This window comes from Cyclospora cayetanensis, unplaced genomic scaffold (assembly GCF_002999335.1).
Source record: "Cyclospora cayetanensis isolate NF1_C8 unplaced genomic scaffold, CcayRef3 CcayRef3_contig_4, whole genome shotgun sequence".
NCBI lineage: Eukaryota > Apicomplexa > Conoidasida > Eucoccidiorida > Eimeriidae > Cyclospora > Cyclospora cayetanensis.
The window spans coordinates 572,624-591,364 of NW_020312369.1; the positions used below are offsets into that span (position 1 = coordinate 572,624).

An 18,741-nucleotide genomic window follows, 5' to 3' on the forward strand; every position below is an offset into this window, starting at 1 on the left:
TCACACACCCTTTCTGTTCGTAGCCTTTTCCTACCACCAACATCTCTATGGCCCTCGCCTGTTTCTCGACCTCTTTCATCATGCGGCTCTCTACCTCATAGCCATGAATTTTTGGAAGGATTCCACCTGCTCCTGCCAAGACACCCGTTCCTCCTTCGTCTTAAAGCTGCAAGCCGAACCGCACAGGCCCCAAAACAAAGCCCCTAAATCCAAGAATCTATATTCTAAAGATAAGACACAAAGCATGGGTGGCATGAAGGGTGCCTAAGAAGACCAGCAACCCCTCCCTCGTTTCGTTGTGCATACCCAGCCTTACGAAAATCTCGCAAAACGCGCAACTCTCACTGATTATCAGTTATGCATGATTGATAGATAGATACACTACTGCACAGAGAGGGCAGATGTCAAGCGTCCACGCACACACGGGTGGGTCAAAGGATGAAATGCTGGGGAATATATACCCATTCCAGACCCCAATAATCCATTAAGGCCCCCCGAATGAAAGTGCTCGTAGACTAGTGCATGCACAGATGGTGTTCGTGAGGAAAACGCGTGCGCGACGCGGGAGCGAAAGAAGACCTCACGTGAATGAAAAGGTTGTCGGTGAAGGATTGTTGACACTGATGGTCAGTCCCTTCGGGTTGTCTGCTTGCGATTTAACAGATGTAATCTGCAGGCAATGGGAGACACGCAACAAAAAGTATAGTATTTCGAGATACGGTTGTAGACCGCACACGCGCCTTTGTGAGGATATCTGAAGGCGGGGGTATCTTGAAGAACGCTCAAATTGTTGCTGCATCCCTTGAGTTGGCGGAATCCTGAAACCATGTGCACTTAAATGAACCAGTTGGATATGACTGAGAGACACGTAAAAATCGGGTGCAGGAACAAACAACACATTGCATTTCCTGACCTTATCTACGGGCATAGAGCCCACAGGCTTGTTCCGCCCTCCCTCGGCGCTATGGCCTTTGTACCACTCAATATCCTTGCCATCCCTGCTGCAGGTGACCTTCACGGTGGCACTAAAGAGGTGAGTCTTCAGCTTTACGATTTTTGTTAGATTCCTACGGTATGTGAGAAGCTTCTTCTGCCGTACGTCGCTTGTGGTAAGCTGTCAGCACAAGGAACCGTTTCACAAGACACGAACTGTCCACCAGACCGTACATTCATCACTCTCCATGCCAAACGGTTTCCTGCAAGTCTTGGAGCCTCCACATGCACACGGCCTAAACGCACATGCCCCCAAACCCAAAGCCTTACCTCTTCCTCTTCCTCAGATTCGTCAAAGTCATCTGCTTCATCGTAACTACTAACTTCCGTATCTGCACTCTTAGGAGCGTTGCTGCTGTACGTTTGCCGCCTGCGGGTCGAGCGCTCCGCGGGAGCAGCAGCCTGCTACACACGAACACACATGCACAAAAGCCTTCTCCACAAATGCGCACTCCTTACCTTTCCTGGTTTCTGTCTGGAGAGAGTAACCAAAGAACACAGACCTATACATGCACATACGTATATAATTCCCTAGATATACAACTAAATGCAGATCTGCAAATGTACAGCGGGGCAAGGCAACTGATGCAGCAAATGCTGCAAGTTGGTATTCCTCAAGCATCCCCCAAAAAGCCATGGGCACACCCTGAGCGGCAGCAGCAGCAGACCTTGTAGCACCGCCCTTGCCCACAATCCCACCTTAGACTTCGCAGCAGATGCACTGCTGCTCCCTGCGCTTGCTGTCGTAGATGCAGAACCCAATCCGACATTGAATGCGGAAGGACTCTTCCCGCTCTCCCCACCGGATTTCTTAACCGCGAATAAAGGCCCGTCAGGAGCTCTCTTACCCCAGCGATCAAAACAACTCATTGTGTTACCCATTGCAGCAGCAACAAGAAGACCTCTGTATCGATACGCGAGCACAAGACTGAACACCACGGAAAGAAGTACGCCGCACGATCACAACAGCCCGCAGGGTTCTGATTTAACGGCATGAAGCTGTAAGCGGAAAATAAGAATGGATCATGCGGTAGGGGAAGTACAGTTCAGGGAATGCAGTGGTCAATGCTGCGCGGTGCTCGTGTAAGTCGAGTCGCAGTTGCTGTTGCCGTTCCACCGTTGACGAGGTTTAACGCCGACAATATGTGGATGAATGAGTGGACACAAGAAGGACAAAGCAGATAAGCTCAACTGAAAAGAATTAGAGAGATAGAAGGCCCGCTACATGCCTCGATGGTCACACCAGCATACTCAGCGGCTGCTCCACGAAGCACTGGCAAATCGGCAGAAATTATGAGGGATTGCATCAACATGTCATGTGTGACGTTACAAACGCGATAATCAAAGTTACTCAAAGAGAAGAAAGCGTTTGGGGACGAAGGCGGGCCCAGCAAGGATCCTTCTTGAGGGCAATTGTTTACTGCATGAACACACACGGCTGCTACTCATCCTCTACGAAGCGCTCAGCGCGAGCTGCAGGAGAGGGAGAGTCTCGGATTGTTGTTCGGTTTGCATTTCATGAATTAAAACATAGCAAACAGAGAGCTGAATCCCAAAAGCTGCGTGTGTAGCACCAGCCTGGGAAAAACGGTCATCTAGCACTGCATCAGCCACGATGGTAAAACTGGTAAGCCGATAAGGATCGAGGAATATAAAATCTAGGTGGACTGTTTTCTTGAACAGTTCTGAATTGCATATTCCAATGAAATTGAGGGGATCTGCGGCTTGGCGACCCATATTTATACACCTGTGCGCCCTCCCCTACAGCCTATACGTCCTGGTGTACGCCGGAAGTTTGTATCTGGAGAGCCCAAGGCACATGTAATGATGTGGCTTTTAGTTGGCGGCTTCGCAGCACTTAATTACGTTTGCATTATAAAGCAACGCGAAGTTGCCTGTGAAGCTATTATCTGGCTCGGACATTGTTGCCGAGCAAGCTTGTCGCTTGACTCTTACATGGGGTTTTCTGGCACTGGCTATCTTGCCTTCTCAATATCTGCCTTTCTGATACCATGTATCTACTAGTTGAAGGCACGTAGTATCATACGCGTTCTCTCAATGGGATGCAGATGCCTTTAATGGAGGAAGGCGTGGTTTGGTGCCATCAATGCAGAAGAAAAAGCATAGACAAACACGGCAGAATGCCGACGACAGAAAGGAGGGGCGAGGGGAAACGAAGAGCACAATAACGCTGCCTATAAAAGGAAACTCCCAGTTGAGGAGATGAATGGGATAGGGGATGTATAGACGACGCCCACATATCCCAAAATGAAGAAGGGGAACATGTGGCAGCACGTGGCAGGCGATAGAATAAATGAATTCCCCTCAAAAGACGTAAGCTGACTCGTTCTTTCTGTCGGTGGAAGAAGCAGAGCGGCTTCCACTTTGTTTGGGTATAGTAAAGTACCTTTTTTGACATCTTACCGCTTGGCTCCCTTCCTGAACAACAAAAGCACAACTGTGCACAAACCATCAAAAATTCTCTAGTAAAAACCTGCACGAGTAATCCATCCATCCAAACACGGTCTCGAAAGCTCCCTGAGCAGTGTAGCCCTCCCTCAATCCATGCATTTCCCCCGCAGTGGGCCGTACGTATTCGTTTTAGCGGGCTGATGGTGCAGGTGGTGCTGGTGCTGCTGCTGCTGGGCCTTAGCGGACGCTTTTTCTCGGTTCTTCTTTTCGATGGAAGCCCGAATGCGAGTTGCACAGAAATAGCAGTACCAGTCCTCATCTGCTGGGGGAGGGTGATCGTCCGTGTAACCCGAGCAGAGCCAGTGATACCACTGCAGACAGCCTGTGCAACAGCAAAGCACAGCAGCAGCAACCAGTAGGGAGGCCAATGCAGAAAGCTCGAACCAGCGAAGGCTCCCTCCAGCCAGGCGCAGCGCGAGGCGACGGCTCGCACAGGGCAACTCCCAAACAACGAGGCAGTTCACGACGAGTTCACTGCGAAGAGCTGCCAGCCGAGGCTCACAGTCGCATCCAATCCAATGGAGGCCGTCACCCGGTCCACCCCCTGGCAGCTCCTTATACAGTCCGTTGCAGATTGGGCAAAACACTGGCTTTGTCTCGCCTTCCACTTGGCCTGGGGGCCCCACTGGCAGTGCGGCGGGGCCTTGTTGCTGCCCTTCTTGCTGGCGAGTCTCGGGGCCCCCCGAGGAGGCATCCTGGAGGGCCCCCGAGGGGGGCAGGCCTGCGCAGGAGATCCCCCCATACCACTGCGCAGACAAGAGGGCAGCAGACGCAGCAACCTTCGCAGGAGGAGGCGTCGGCATGCGGGCAGCCGAAGCTTTCATCGCTGCACTCGCTGCTGCACCGTCGCTTTCGCGCCGCCGCTTTTGCAGCCTTTGCCCAGCGGCGTCCTCTTCCTCAGGAACGCCTTCCCTCTCCGATGCCCTCCGCTTCCCCTGCAACTCGCTCGTCTCCTCGAAGGGGCCCCTGTCCAGTCGAGGGGCCCCCGAGGGCCCCTTCGGAGGCACCCACGTAAGCTGCTTGGGGCTGTAGAGGACGCTGTCGCCTCCCCGCTTCCGCAAAGCTTCTGTAGCCACAACACGTGACAGCTGCAGCAACTCGCGTTGCTCTGCCAAATGCATGGGAGACGGAGGCGCTGGCGTTTGACTGCCGCTGTCACACTCATCCTCCTCCGAAAAGTCCACGTCGCCCGTCGCATCTACAAGACGGGGGGGGCCCTTCAAGGGGGCCCCCCCCCCGCCGACGACCTTCGAGGATGCCGCCAGACGAGGTCCGTGATCCGACAGCCGCTCATCTGCAGTGTCGCCACCAGCACGGCAGCTTGCCGCTGCTGCTGCTCCTCCTCCTGACGGCGACGCTGGCAGCGCTGCTGCTGATGCTGCTGCTGCCGCTGCCGCTATGCGGGAAGGCTTCGCATGCGGCAGCCCTGTCAACAAAATCCCAGGAAGGAAACGTTGCTGCAGCAGAGGACCCCACGCGCACCAACAACACAAGCTCCAGCATGTACACTCCAACAACAACACAACCTCCAGCATATACACTCCAACAACAACACAACCTCCAGCATGTATACTCCAACAACAACACAACCTCCAGCATATACACACCAACAACAACACAAGCTCCAGCATATACACTCCAACAACAACACAAGCTCCAGCGTGACACACCAACAACAACACAAGCTCCAGCGTATACACTCCAACAACAACACAAGCTCCAGTATATACACTCCAACAACAACACAAGCTCCAGCATATACACACCAACAACAACACAAGCTCCAGCATATGCGCGCACTCCTACTCCCCCGAATACCACACGGAACAAGAGCACTAGCGAAGATTCCGACAGTCAACAGATCCGTCCCCGCTGCTGCTGCAGAATGATAGGGGGCCCCACCTGAAGATATTCGATGGGTCGAACCCCCAATTGGTGCAGTGGATTCACCCAGCCGCCTCTGGTAGCGGGCATCCTCCCATCATTGCTCCGTGCCCCCAAAAGCTTCTGGGGGGCCCCCGGAGGCCTTTGGGGCCCCTGGATCGAATGATACAGACAGTACACCTTGTGCGAGGCTCCGTGGTGCCCCTCCATCCGGCAGCCCAACACGCGAGCACAAGAAATATGAAACCTGCGCGGCAGCAGCAGCAGCGACATCTGCACATATGCGCATGCACGGATGGCTCTCTCACCCCGCGCACCTAGTCTGCAAACACACTTGGTGCTAGTAGGGGGGTGCTCTCGCAGGACGCCTGCGGCGGGGGGGCCCCTTACACGTAGGAACAGCGATTCCCGCTGCCGTTGCTGCTGCAACTCATCGTTGCGCCTTGCTGTCGACAAACAACAAAACACACACACACGCGCAAACATACATACTCACACGGAAATCCATAGATACACACACATCCATACATCCCATCCATAGACACACAGACACACATGCTCACACACATGCTCACACACATGCTCACACACACACATGCTCACACACACAAACACACACAGAAACACACACACACAAATGCTCACACACACAAAAAAACACACACAGAAACACAAATGCTCACACACAGAAACACACACACACATCCATAGACACACACAAACATCCACACATCACATCCATACATCACATCCACACATCACATCCATACATCACATCCACACGTCTTCACGCTAGCCTCCACACACCCGAACCTTTAACCGCCAGGCCTCAAACGAACAAGAAGCCCCCTCTTCCCCCCCCTCGGGATGTATCACCGCTTCCCTCCCAATCCACCCCCTCCTCCCCACGCGCTCACCGTCTGTCCGCAGAAGCAGCACGGCCTATCGAAGGCAGCCCTTGCAATGCTGCGGAGAGACTCTGTTGGAAGGGCAGCAAAGCGTGGGGGAACAAGGCCCTCTGCACAAATACAGTGGACCCACTGTGGCTCGCCGTCTACAGGATCTGTCGGATGCGGCGTGCGACTGCTTCTGAGAAAACACAGCAGCAGCACAAAAAACGCCAACTCAGGATACCTGGAAGCACCCAATCAGAACGAGGCTGCCATCCCTTCCCCCCCATTCAAAACTGCCAAACGCAGATAAATACGAGCATCCAAGGAGGCCTACAAGGCTCTCCCTCCGCCTTCTGACACCCCAGTCCTTACCCCGAGGATCTCGTATCCGTCCGCTTCAGAAGAAGGCCGTCAATTCTGCTGCAAAGGAGACAGCGGCTCATCGCCACTGAGGGGACCTCCCCAGACAAGAGGGCGTCGCATCGGGGGCAAACCCAGGAATCCATGAGGGCCTCATCACAAGGCCCACTGATGAGATCGTCTCTCCCTGCAGTTGTTGTAGTGGCCGATGAGGATTTTGCAGAGCTGCTTCCTGCATCCCGCCAAGCCCGTCGACGCTGCAGGCGAACTGCTCTCGCCGCTGCGTCGTTGCCAATGGATACACTCGAGGGCTGTCTTTCCACGGCTCCCCAGCAACCCCTGCAGACCTTGACGTGACACACAGTGCAGCAGAGCATCATCTCGCTGCTGCAGAGCTGCTGCGGCTGCAACTGCTGCTGCTGCTCGCTTTGCTGCTGCTGCGAGCCGAAGCCAACGCGTCCACAAAGACAGCACGCAGCGCCCTTGTTCAGAACGGCGAGACGGGATAAGAGCGAGACACTCAGCTCTCCTGGCAGCCGTCCCTCCTCCAGCAGCGCAGCTTTCCGCAGCGAAGCCGAAGGGACTGCCGGGAGCCTTGTTGCAGCGACGGCCAACTTGCCATTGCTCGAGTAGTTGCTCGAGTAGTTGCTCGAGTAGTTGCTCGAGTAGTTGCTAGAGGCGCTGCTGCCGCCAAGCTTCAACGACGAGACGGCCCCCGCACTTGCCACTGCTGAGGACGCTAGTGCACCCGCAGCATCCCCTATGCTGCGAGATCGCACATCGGCAGCAAGCTGATGCAGCAGCTCCCTATTCGACCCCTCCGCCTTGACGCCGAGGGAAGCCAACAGCAGTGCCAGCGCCTCAAGGAGGCAGCAGCGCGCATGCAAGCCCTGACCTTCCCTCATCGCCGCGAAGCTGGCGGGCACTACTCCGGCGGCGAAAGTGGTGGAGTTGCCGCCGCCAACTGGCAAGTCTCTCGGGAGGCCTACGGAGGGGCCCCTGACTCCCGCGAAGAGACAGCAAAAGGTCTTTTCGTCGCACAGGAAGGAGGGCACTGCCGTGCCAAAGAGGCATGCCGCGATGCGCGCGGCTACCCCTGCGTCTCCCACCTCCCTGATCGCCAGAATTTCTTCTTCGTCGCCAGAAGGCTGCTGGCCTGCGGAAGCGGTGGAGGCTGCTGCTGCTGGTGCTCTTGGTGCGTTCTCGATGCAAGGCACTTCTGGCGAAAAGTCTGGAAGACGCGCTTCGCTGCTCCCCCCCTGGACATGCCGCTCTCCACCTACCGACCCCTTGCTGTGCCTCTGCCCTGCACGGCATGGTGGCAGCTGCTGAGGAGACCGCTGCTGCTTCTGCCGGAGCTGCTTCAGACGCCTCTGCTGCTGCTGCTGGGGAAGGGGGGCCTCCTCTGCCCAGTCCGAGGCGTTGCTGCCGCAAGACGCCCTCCGTGTCGCAGCTTTTCTGCTTTTCGGGGGACTGCTGCTGCTGAGGCACTGGCCTTCCCGCTCACTGTCTCTTTCTTCCGGAGCCTCGCCACTGTATGGTCTTGGGGTGCGAGACGCTGCTACGCATGCGTCCCCTGCGGCAACTGCTCCTGGACGTCTCTCCAGCAGTCTGCCCTCCACCGCATGCGCCTTCGCCGCTTCCTGCGGCTGCCCCTTGGCGACTTGCTCTGTGCACTCGTCACCAGCGAGGAGATCCTGAATAACAGCAGTCGTCTGCTTGTGAGACGCGAAGAGCAAGTCTGCAGTGTCTAAGGCGAGACGCCTCCGCCCCAGATCCACCTCCACTGGCAGATCGAGGGCCCTAGCCTTCACCTTGTCCTTTTCTCTATTCGCTTGGTACCGGCGCAGAATCTGCAGCACTCGCCGCACGCAGCCTGTTATGAATAAATATAAATATTTCGATATAAATAAAAATATGTGTATGAATATACACACATATATATATATATATATAGACGCACACACACACTGGCAAGCGGAAGGGGCAAGGGAACCAAAGCCCCTATTTCTCCCGCCCCCCCTCCGCTCAACCCGCCAGACACTGCGCAGTAGGGGGAAAGTGTGTGGCGGCAGCTTTGCATGCGGGAATGTCTCCGAAGGAGCACGGCGCTTTGCCCAGCACCAGCGGCACGCGATGCTTGCAGCAGCAGATGCAGCAGCAAGGCGTGCCTCGGGCGGCTGCATCTGCTGCTGCAAACATCTGAGAGGGTCAGAGACGTACAAGGGTAGGGGCCCTGTCTTTGGAGTGCGGATGGCAGAAAACAATCGGCTTCCCCTGATCCCAGTCCGTTTGCAAGGTTTTGCTGGCTGTGGCGCAGGGGAGGTGGAAAGGCCTTGGACAGTTTTGCTGCGCACACTGCGCGGGTGCTGGTCCCCAGTGGTGGCACAGGAGACAGCGAAGACGCGAGCGATTTTCTTCGACTGCCACACGAACGGTCTCCTCGGAGACTAAGCCGCTGACTGCCAAGGCACAGCGGACATGCGCCCACACCTTCGGCTGCAAATCGCGACACACGCACATGCAGAAAGCAAACAAGCAAAAGTGCATGGATGCAAGTGCAAGTGCATGCAAGTGCAAGTGCAAGTGCATGGATGCAAGTGGAAGTGCATGGATGCAAGTGGAAGTGCATGGATGCAAGTGGAAGTGCATGGATGCAAGTGCATGGATGCAAGTGCAAGTGCATGGATGCAAGTGCAAGTGCATGGATGCAAGTGCATGCATGGATGCAAGTGCATGGATGCAAGTGGAAGTGCATGGATGCAAGTGCATGGATGCAAGTGCAAGTGCATGCAAGTGCAAGTGCATGCAAGTGCAAGTGCATGCAAGTGCATGGATGCAAGTGCATGCAAGTGCAAGTGCAAGTGGATGCAAGTGTATGCAAGTGCATGGATGCAAGTGCATCGGTGGCACATTCAAAGCCCCAAGGGGGAGGCAGAGTAGACGAGGAAAGGGAGCGGCACTTGACTCACCTTGTCTGTTTTTCGCATGGGGCCTCCCCCAGGGCAAAAACCGTCAAAACCGCAGAGGCAACACACGGGCAGACGGAGCGTTACTACCAGTCCAGGCACTGGCGACACCTCCACGACGCAGCGCATCTTGGGATCCTTGCTGTGGTATTTGCTGCTCTGCAGCAACTCCTCTTCCTGCTGCTGCTGGACGCCCCCCGCTCTGCAGCTGCTATTCGCCGCAGCGCTGCTCCGCTGCTGCTGCGTCGTTGTGGTCGCCGCTTCGGCGGAAATCGTCTCCTCCTCCTCGGAATCCGAAAACACAAAAGGGACCTGCCGCAGATAGTCCATCGGATTGAGGGCTGTTGCAAGCCTTCCACAGGTGTCGCTGCTGCTGCTGCCGCCGCCATTACTGCTGCTGTTGCTGCTGCCATTACTGCTGCTGTTGCTGCTGCCTCCAGAGTCTGCGGAGGGCAAGGAGACCTCCTCCACAGATACTTTGTTTCGAGACAGGGCCTTCTCCGCCGCTGCAGCAGCAGCAGCAGCTGCTGCTGCTGGTGCTGCTGGTGCTGCTGGTGCTGCGAGCAGTGCTGCTGCTCCCGCTGCAAGCTGCTCCCTGCGCACTGACAAGTCAGCACCGGCACCAGCGTTAGCAGCGGCACTAGCGGCAGCAGCAGCTGCTGCCGCTAGTGCCGCTGCTGCTGCAGACTTGTCAATGCGCACAGACGGCAACGCTGCTGGCGGGTGGTGGGGAAGGAGAGCAGCTCTCCTGTGATTGAAGCCTCTTGGGCGCCTTCCATCGCCTTGCTGAAGCCCAATGAGCGTGGGGGGGGTCCATCGATCGAACGCGGAAAGCTGCTCGTGCCCCCAGTTGCTGTGTCTTGCAGCCTTCGCGGCTGCTGCTTCTGCCAGCGTTCGCGGCGAGGCTGCCAGACGGATGGCTGCCAGCGCTGTTTCCTCGTCGAGAAGGGGCAGCTGCTTCCTCATGAATACACACAACGGACACAGCCACTCTTCGTCTGCACCGTGGCCAGGCGCAAAGCCGCCTGCACCACACACAGGACGACGATCCTCTCCTGCAGCGCTGCTGCTGCTGCTGCTGCTGCCGCTGCTGCTGCTGCTGCTGCTGACTGCCGGAGCCCTTCGGCTGCTGCAGCCGCCTCCAGCGGCAGTCCGATCGGCCCCTGTAGCGTTGCTGCTGCTGCTGCTCCCGCTGCTGCTGCTACTGCTGCTGCTGCTGCTGCTGCTCCCGCTGCTGCTGCTGCTACTGCTGCTGCTGTTCCCGCTGCTGCTGCTGCCAACTGCTGCCGCGCGAGCCGCAGCAGCTACCGAGCGCCCCGCCTCTCCACCCGCTTCTCTGTCTCGCCTTCTCCTCTTTGCCGCAACGGCAGCAACTGCAGCGTCGAAGCTGCCTGCTCTGCCCCCCAGACATAGAAAATGCGTCGGAATGTAGCAGCCATCACAAAATATTATCGGATCCTCGTCCCAGTCCTCTCCGCTGCCACATACAGTACACAAGGCCCTTTCCGCCCACTCGGGGGGCAAGCAGCTGCTGTTGCTGCACGTCACGCGAAGCCTCAAGACATCTAAAGTCTGATCCGCCAAGGTATACGTGTGCCGCGTGTCCAACGCATGCGCTGCAGACTGCTGAATGTAGTGCTGCACCATTTTCTACGCAGTCCAGACACACATACATGACAACACACACACATACATACATGACAACAAACACACATACATACATGACAACACACACACATACATGCATGACAACACACACACATACATACATGACAACACACATACATACATGGCAACACACACATACATACATGACAACACACATACATACATGACAACACACACACATACACGACAACACACACACATACATACATGACAACACACACACATACATGAAAACACACATACATACATGACAACACACACATACATGACAACACACACACATACATACATGACAAGACACATACATACATGACAACACACATACATACATGACAACACACACACATACATACATGACAACACACACACATACATGACAACACACATACATGCATGACAACACACACACATGCATGACAACACACACACATACATGACAACACACACACATACATGACAACACACATACATACATGACAACACACACATACATGACAACACACACACATACATACATGACAACACACACACATACATGACAACACACATACATGACACGCACACGCACAGGCACTGGCACAAGAAAGCAAGGCACATACGGCTGTGCGAGGAAGGTCCTTAAACTGACTAATCCTCATGGTGAAGCCCAAGACAGAGAGAGACAGAGAGAAAGAGAGAGACGCGCAATCTCAAAACTACGAAATCAAACCACAGCAGCAGACACACGCAGGCTCCAGGAGAGCGACGCCAAGGAGGCACAACTCGCACAGACACACAGACACCACTTTTCACGAATCGCACTCTTCCCCCCTCCCCCCAGCTAAAGCCACATACCTCTTCAGCCTTTGCCCACTCTTGCAGAGCCGGTCGCCTTTCTGATGACACCGATGCTAACAAGCTCTTGAGTCTGCACATCACCAACACCCCAGAAAACACCCCCAACCCTGAGAATCGCTTCCCTGACTGACCCCCCAAGAGGCCCCCCAAGGGGCCCCCCTAAGGGGCCCCTAAGGGCCTGTTCGCGGAAGAAAACTCTTCTACACCGCAGCAGCAGCAGCCAACACCGCCAGTACCACTACCACAAGCAGCAGGCAACCCTTCTCTACAAAGCTTCAGCCTGCTAACCCACCTACAGTCCCCACATTAAGGCCGTTTAAACCACCAGTTGTACGTCTGTGTAGGGCTTACAGGTAGCGCTTCTCTCGCGCTAAGCGCACAAGACGCCATGTCAGGTTCTCAGCCTCTATCTCCAGAGGCATATCGCCTGAAACTGCGTCGTTTACCGCCTTCGCTTGCTGCTGCTCTTGCGTGTCTGTGCCTGCGCCTTGCTCTACGGCATGTGGGGGCTTGGCCGTCTGCTGCGCTGATGCCTGCATTTCAACCAGCGGCAGCGGCACCATTCCTCCATCCCCATCTTGCTGCTCCCTCTGCCGCTTCTCCTTCGGCATGCAGAAAGCCGTCTCCTGAGAAGCTCCCCCGCTAGCGCTGCTGACACGCACCTTCGACGAAGCCTTCAAGGGGTCTCCACACGCCTCAGCAGCAGCAGCACACGCTGCGGAAGCTCCTGCTGTTCCCTGCCCTTCTGCTGCTGGTGCGTCTGACACGTCAGTCCCCTCTAGAGGCAATCCCCTCGGAGGCTGGCGCTCCTCTGTCTGCTCTCCAAGCACATCGAAATCACCCCTGCCTGGAGCTGCATCCACCGCTGCTTTCCTTGCTGCTGCTGCTGCTGCTGCTGCTGCTTCACTCGGCGTACGAACACGCTGCATCTCCTCCTGCAGAGGCTCAAGGCCCTTAAGCGGCACAAGCACTCCCCTCTCCCTGCAATATCCAAGGGCTAGAGGAACGCCCGTGCGCTTGGCAGCGTCTTCTGGAGGAACGCAGGCTGCTGCAGGAGGCACAGGCGACACAATCCGCCGCTGCTGCTCCTGCTGCTGCTTCTGACGAGGAGGCTGCTGCTCCTGCTGCTGCTGCTGCTGCTGCACAGGTCGAGAATGCTCATCATCCCCGTAGTACTGCAGGAGAGGCGGCAACACGTGAGCTGGCCGAATAGGAAGAGGCCCTTCATCCCCTGCACACGCGGCAGCAGCAGCAGTGGCAGCCGCGGAGCCGCTCGCATTTTCTCCCTGAGGAAGCCTCCTCTGCTGTTGCTGCTCTTGCCGATAATCATGATAATGACGATGCTGAGTTTTCCCCAGACGCGTTGCAATGGAATCGCGGCTCCTGGTATCAAGGCTCTCTAGGTAGGACTGCGCATACACCGGCAGTTCTGCGTCTTCCTCCTTGCCGTGCGCGTTTCTTTCCGCCTTCGCCGCTGGGAGGGCAGTGGCGAGCGCCTCCCCCGCCCCTCTTAGTGAGTGCGGGGAAGAAAAAGGTGGCGTTTTCGCTGTCAGTCCGACAGGCGCGGCAGACAACCACACAGCAGACGGCCCACAAAGGATCTGCGGGAGGGGCATTCTTCCAGGCGGAAATCCTGAAACTGACGCCGCCGCCGCTACTCCTTGCGCTCGTAAATGTGCTTGTGCCGCAGTTTTTCCCTTGTGCATTTGCTGCTGCTGACTGCCTTCCGCCTTGATGGGGGCTGCCTCGTCCAGTGCAGCTGCAGCCGTCGTGGACGTCTCCGCAGGGGGTGACTGCAGCTGCAGCTGCTGCTGCTGCGCTGCCGCGGAGGCGGGAGCTGCAGCAGCAGCCACCACTCGCAGGAGCTCCTCTAGGCTGGTGCACTGGTCCAGCGCAGCGGGAAAGTCTGCTGCGGAGAGCTTCGAAGGCAGCAGCAGAGAAAGCACGGCTCCATTCGGCGACGGATGCAAAGAGACTGGAGGCAAGGGCTGGCCAGCCCACTTCTTGTTGGCAAGCGGATCGAAAGCGGCTTCATCGGCTGCTTCTTCTTCAGCAGCGGCAGCAGAAGAAGTAAACCCTGCGCCTGCAGGGGGTTCTCCGCCGCTCTTGCTGCAGCTCCCTCCCCCCCTCTGACTGCTGCTGCTGCTGCTGCTGCAGCTGCGTCCTCCCCCCCCCGGTCGTCTCTGGTGTCTGGGAGCTCCCGCTGGGCGCTTCTTCACGACCAAGTCGATGAGGGAGGGACCCCCCGAGTCTCGCTCCTTGTACGCCATTCCCGTGTCGCGCGTCTGGTACGGTGCATGCGCTAACAGCTGCTGGTGATGCAACAGAGAAAGCAGAGAAGGGCAGTGAGACACCGGCAGCCACGAGAACACACTTGACTCCACGCAAACGCTGCTGCTGGTGGCACCGCTGCTGCTGCCAGTGCTGCTGCTGCTTGTTGTTGCTGCTGTGCTCGTGCTACCCGTCGTCTCCGGCGGAAGGCATGTGGACCCCTTGCTGCCAGGAGTGTCGCTCTGCTTGCTGTCGCACGTGGCCTTTAATGGGGCTGCCTCTCCTCCCATGCCTTTCTGAGCACTCTTTACACTCGTTCCTGAGACAACAACAAGGTCCGCCTGCTGGTGCTGCGCATGCGCCAGGATGCCATCTCCCGATAGAGCCTCGGAAGACACCGAGGCGTTCTTCCCAGTGGTGCTGCAACCTTCACTGCTCCCCCGTGCAGCAGGGAGGCCATAGAAAGAAGCGGCCTGTGCCTTATCAGCTGCACTCTCAGCGAAAATGCTGTTGGTGCTGCTGCCTGCTTCTGTTTGCTGCTGCTGATGTTGCTGATGTTGCGGGTGGTGGTTTTGCTGTTGATGTTGCGGGTGTTGCTGTTGTTGCGGGTGTTGGTTTTGCTGATGGTGTTGGTTTTGCTGATGTTGGTTTTGCTGATGTTGCTGATTTTGCTGTTGGTTTTGCTGATGTTGCTGGTTTTGCTGATGTTGCTGTTGCTGTTGCTGTTGTTGCTGCTTCTGGTGCTCCTGCTGCTCTAGTTGCAACCGTTGCTGCAGCTTCTCAAGCTGCTGCAGGAGCTGCAGCTCCTCCTCTTCGTCAGCCTGATGCAGCGGGGTTTCCCCCTCAATTGCCGATATATCGTCCGGCTGGAGGACGAGGGAGGCTGACTGAACGGCCGTGTGCTGCTGCTGCTGCTGGTGATGATGGCGGCTAGCCCTCCCTACCAGCAAGGGGACAGTCGCATCGAGAAAAGCCTCGCTCTCCTGCTGGTGCTGCTGCAACAGCATCAGCAGCTGCGGATGTACACGGGAGAAGTACTGCGTGTCTTTGGCGAACCAAAACAACTCCTCCTCAGTCTCCCCGCCTACAGACCCCGCAGAGGCCAAGGGAAGCCCAGAGGGGCCTCCATACCCGTCAGTCGGCATCCCCCTTCGACGCCTTTCGCGATTCTTTTCGTGCTGGTAATGCTACGTTGTGCTGCTGCTGCGGGATGCAACCATTGGGAAGCAGCAAGAGAGGGGCCCCCTGCCCCCCAGGGGCCCCCGAGAGCCACGCGAGCAGCGCCCAGCAGACTCAGCCATACACGAGGCCCCCACCACCCGGTGTAGCTACTCCTCTGGGTGCTGTTTGGCCGCCTTCAATGGGAGCAGCTGTCTTCGCCGCAGCAGCCGCAAGGCGGCGAAAACCTCTGTTCCTCGTTGAGGGCGGACTTTCGTGTCTCGCTTGTCGCGGCAGCTTTGCCGAGCCGCCGCTTTCCCGCGGATAAACAGCGGATTCTTGCAGTGGCGCTGCGAACGCAGGAGAGAGAGGCCCCCAGGCACCCGGCGCTGCAGCTGCTGGGGACTGGTCTGCTGCTGCCGCTGCTGCCAACGGGGGCTCTGGTGCAGCAACACGCGCAAAAACCGCTGCTCTAGGGTAAAACGAAGCAAGTTGCGGCCACTTGCTGGGAGCCTGGCCCCCCGCAGCGACACGAGGGAAACTACACAGCAGCGGGGGGGAGGGGTGGCGGGCAGCAGCAGGAAGGTCCCGCTGCTGGCAAGCGCATGCAACGCGTTAAAACCCTAAAACCTGCTCCCAGAACCAAGAAATAAGAAGGCTCTGAGGTGCAAGGAGCACGAAGGGGCCTCCCGTTGAGGTGCAGCGGCTGCAGCACCTAAGGGACCCAGCGCTGCTCGCATGGGGGGGCCCTGATAGAACAGCATGAAGAGCTCTCCGTGCAGGTGTTTGTTTCTGCGCAAGCCTAAAACCGGCCTAACAACGATAGAGACAGAGGGATGAGCTCGTGGTGCTCGCGGAAGGCATCTGGAGCTCCACGACATCCCATGGTGTGTTGCGCCAGAGGTGCTCCCTCGGAGGGCCTCTGGGTCTGGTGCTCTGCAGTCGCTTCCTTTGGTCGGAATGAGAGGGCTTCAGACTGCAATGCTTTTGCTCGAGGTTCTCTTTTCTCCCGGGAAATATCCCGGGAGCTCTGCTGTCTCCAGCGACACCCAGACCTAACCCGTTCCGTTGCGGGTGCTAGCTCAGGACTGTGCTGCTTGCTCGCTCCAAACTGACCAGTTGCACTGCGCCGTGACTGTAGAGACTCTCCGGCGACTTCGAGTGCTTTCTGGGCCCCCGAAGCAGCAGACACGCACAAGCTTGCGGCCTAGCCAAACACAAGTGTGCGCAGCGTGTGGAAGGCAAAAATTGCGCGTCGACACTTTCCACTGCCCTTTTAACGGAGACCGAGGACGACTCTTTGAAGGGCTGCCTGGGGGGTGGGGTCGCTAGCGATGCGAGCTTGTTGCAGAGCGAGCACTCGTGCTGAAAAGGTCACCGATGAGCGCCTGCGCTCTAACTTCTTGCGGATGCGTGCACGTGCTCGAAATGCTCAGAGGCAGCAGGAGGGCTCGTTGCGGCTGCCTCTTCTGCTGTCCACCCGGAACTAGCCGCGTGAGGAGAGCTCGTCGGAGGTGGCACTACTTGACATTTTCAAAAACACAGAAACCGATTTGGGCTCAGGAAATCACTCTCTACACTCCAGAAAACACTGCATAGTGAATAACTTCGTATACAGTAGCCTCAAGCCAAAATTTTATCCGGAATTCTCCAGATGGTTCCCCCGCTTTTTTACCCACATCGTCCCAAGGATTTGTACGGGAGAAAGGGTGACCAGATTACACGCTGCTGCACCCTCTGAATACCTCCATCGCTTACAGCTAGTTGTACATAGCCTCTAGCGCACACACACACACAGTATGATGTCTTCTTGTATCGAGTTAAGAGTTCTTCACAATAAGTAAAATGTACGAAGGGCCAGTGCACCCAGTCAATCGGTCACTAATCCTTAAATAATCCTTAGATGTATGACTGGTATGGTAAAGATTGCCACCTGTAGCTCAGTCCACTACATCTTTTCCCTTTTAAAAAAACACTTCGTCGTGTTGCAAACCCGTTCGTTGAGACTAACTGAGTGCAGGACAGTGGAAGAGCTCCTGACCTATTGCCATTCCCCAGGCAGGTTGGGACGCAGAGAATAATTCAAGTAAAATAGAAAACGGCGTAGAAGAAGCGATGGGGAGCAAAGCCACATACACCAGCCAAAAATGAACGAGGGATCAAATGATCACGATTGCTGTAACGGGGCAAGCTAGACCAGAACACGTGCACTACAACAGTGGTACTTGTCAGAGAATTTGCGAAGAATTGACTAGCAAGGTCATGTGTTCGTTGATCTTACTTTTTCATAGAACTGTTGGCTAGCTTGAAGGAAGCGCAAGGCTGTATGCGTGTCCGCTGACTGCTATATGTATTTATCTGTGATTGTACGAAGTGCTTACAGGCTGCAGGAACGGGTATACTAGCTTTTCTTCTGCCCGCTAGTCGGGATTTCTGGGACATCTAGGCAGGAGAAGTCAAAACCTATTCTGAAAGCAACATATTGAGTTTCTACGGTGTTTGGATCAAACCCGAAGTTAAGTGTCTATGTGTAGAGAGCTCAGATGGGGAGTCATACATGATAGCACCACACTATTCCCCACCGCTGTTCCCCGCTCATCCGCTAGCAGCAAATGCAATTAGCTTCCATATTTCCCTAAGAAAGTGTTATGGGTGGATATATCTACCTATTGGATTGACACTTTGCTTTTCTATACGGAGGCTGACGGTGGCTCAACGCCTGGTGAGGTGACACAGGGCCGCCTGAAATCTAACTTGAACACAGTACCTCCACAGCTGGTAAAAAGGCGCGATTTCGCAGCCGATGAAATGCTAATGGATTAGTCCGTAAGGTTATGGCGGCCAGAAATGTCCTACGGCGGTAGGGAAGGGCATGTACTCGAAGTGTTCACTACTTTGTCGGAGATGTACCTTGCTCCATACTCCCCAAATGGAGAAAACCATGCCGTCCTTGTGGCATGTTGTTGGAGGGAGAGGCAATTCACTGGTGGTTTTTTCATTGCAGAGAAAGTCTTCTGTTTGCAGAGACTACAATATTTCAAGCCCTTCTACACGCCCTGTCCCATCAGCTTATGCCGTGATTAGAATAAAAGCATGTTTTGGCACAATTGAGAGAGCTTAAGCACAGGAATCGATCATTATGTCGGCATATCGAAATGTGAAACTTCAGCTCGGAAAGCCCACAGCGTCTACGAGCAGCACTTTATCCGTGATTTGTTTCAGCCCAAATAAAAGTG

General features: G+C 56.0%; 2 protein-coding genes across 2 annotated transcripts; both read right to left on the bottom strand.

The window, feature by feature from the left end:
- Positions 1-90: 90 nt before the first annotated feature.
- Positions 91-1,875, bottom strand: LOC34617839. Its single transcript, XM_026334322.1, has 5 exons — positions 1,693-1,875; positions 1,264-1,395; positions 914-1,114; positions 585-670; positions 91-166 (listed from the first exon to the last, which is right to left on the bottom strand). The coding sequence occupies exons 1-5, from the start codon at positions 1,873-1,875 to the stop codon at positions 91-93; spliced, it is 678 nt and encodes a 225-aa protein (XP_026190107.1).
- Positions 1,876-3,318: 1,443 nt separating this feature from the next.
- On the bottom strand, positions 3,319-17,256 carry LOC34623651. Its single transcript, XM_026334346.1, has 18 exons — positions 17,251-17,256; positions 16,315-16,712; positions 14,538-14,854; positions 14,023-14,153; positions 13,273-13,881; positions 12,826-13,011; positions 12,428-12,738; positions 12,074-12,146; positions 10,777-11,221; positions 9,958-10,680; positions 9,575-9,912; positions 8,098-8,455; positions 6,615-7,818; positions 6,267-6,365; positions 5,056-5,164; positions 3,968-4,874; positions 3,631-3,787; positions 3,319-3,451 (listed from the first exon to the last, which is right to left on the bottom strand). The coding sequence occupies exons 1-18, from the start codon at positions 17,254-17,256 to the stop codon at positions 3,319-3,321; spliced, it is 6,504 nt and encodes a 2,167-aa protein (XP_026190131.1).
- Positions 17,257-18,741: the final 1,485 nt, after the last annotated feature.

Coding starts and splice junctions, on each gene's coding strand:
- LOC34617839 (XM_026334322.1), bottom strand. CDS start 1,875: ATGGGTAACACAATGAGTTGTTTTGATCGCTGGGGTAAGAGAGCTCCT. Junction 1,115..1,263: donor AATCTGAGGAAGAGGAAGAG/GTAAGGCTTTGG, acceptor TTGTGCTGACAG/CTTACCACAAGCGACGTACG. Junction 671..913: donor GCTCTATGCCCGTAGATAAG/GTCAGGAAATGC, acceptor CATTGCCTGCAG/ATTACATCTGTTAAATCGCA.
- LOC34623651 (XM_026334346.1), bottom strand. Junction 14,154..14,537: donor CCTTCCGCCGGAGACGACGG/GTAGCACGAGCA, acceptor CTGCAGGCGCAG/GGTTTACTTCTTCTGCTGCC. Junction 4,875..5,055: donor TTGGTGTGTATATGCTGGAG/GTTGTGTTGTTG, acceptor CCGCATGCGAAG/CCTTCCCGCATAGCGGCAGC.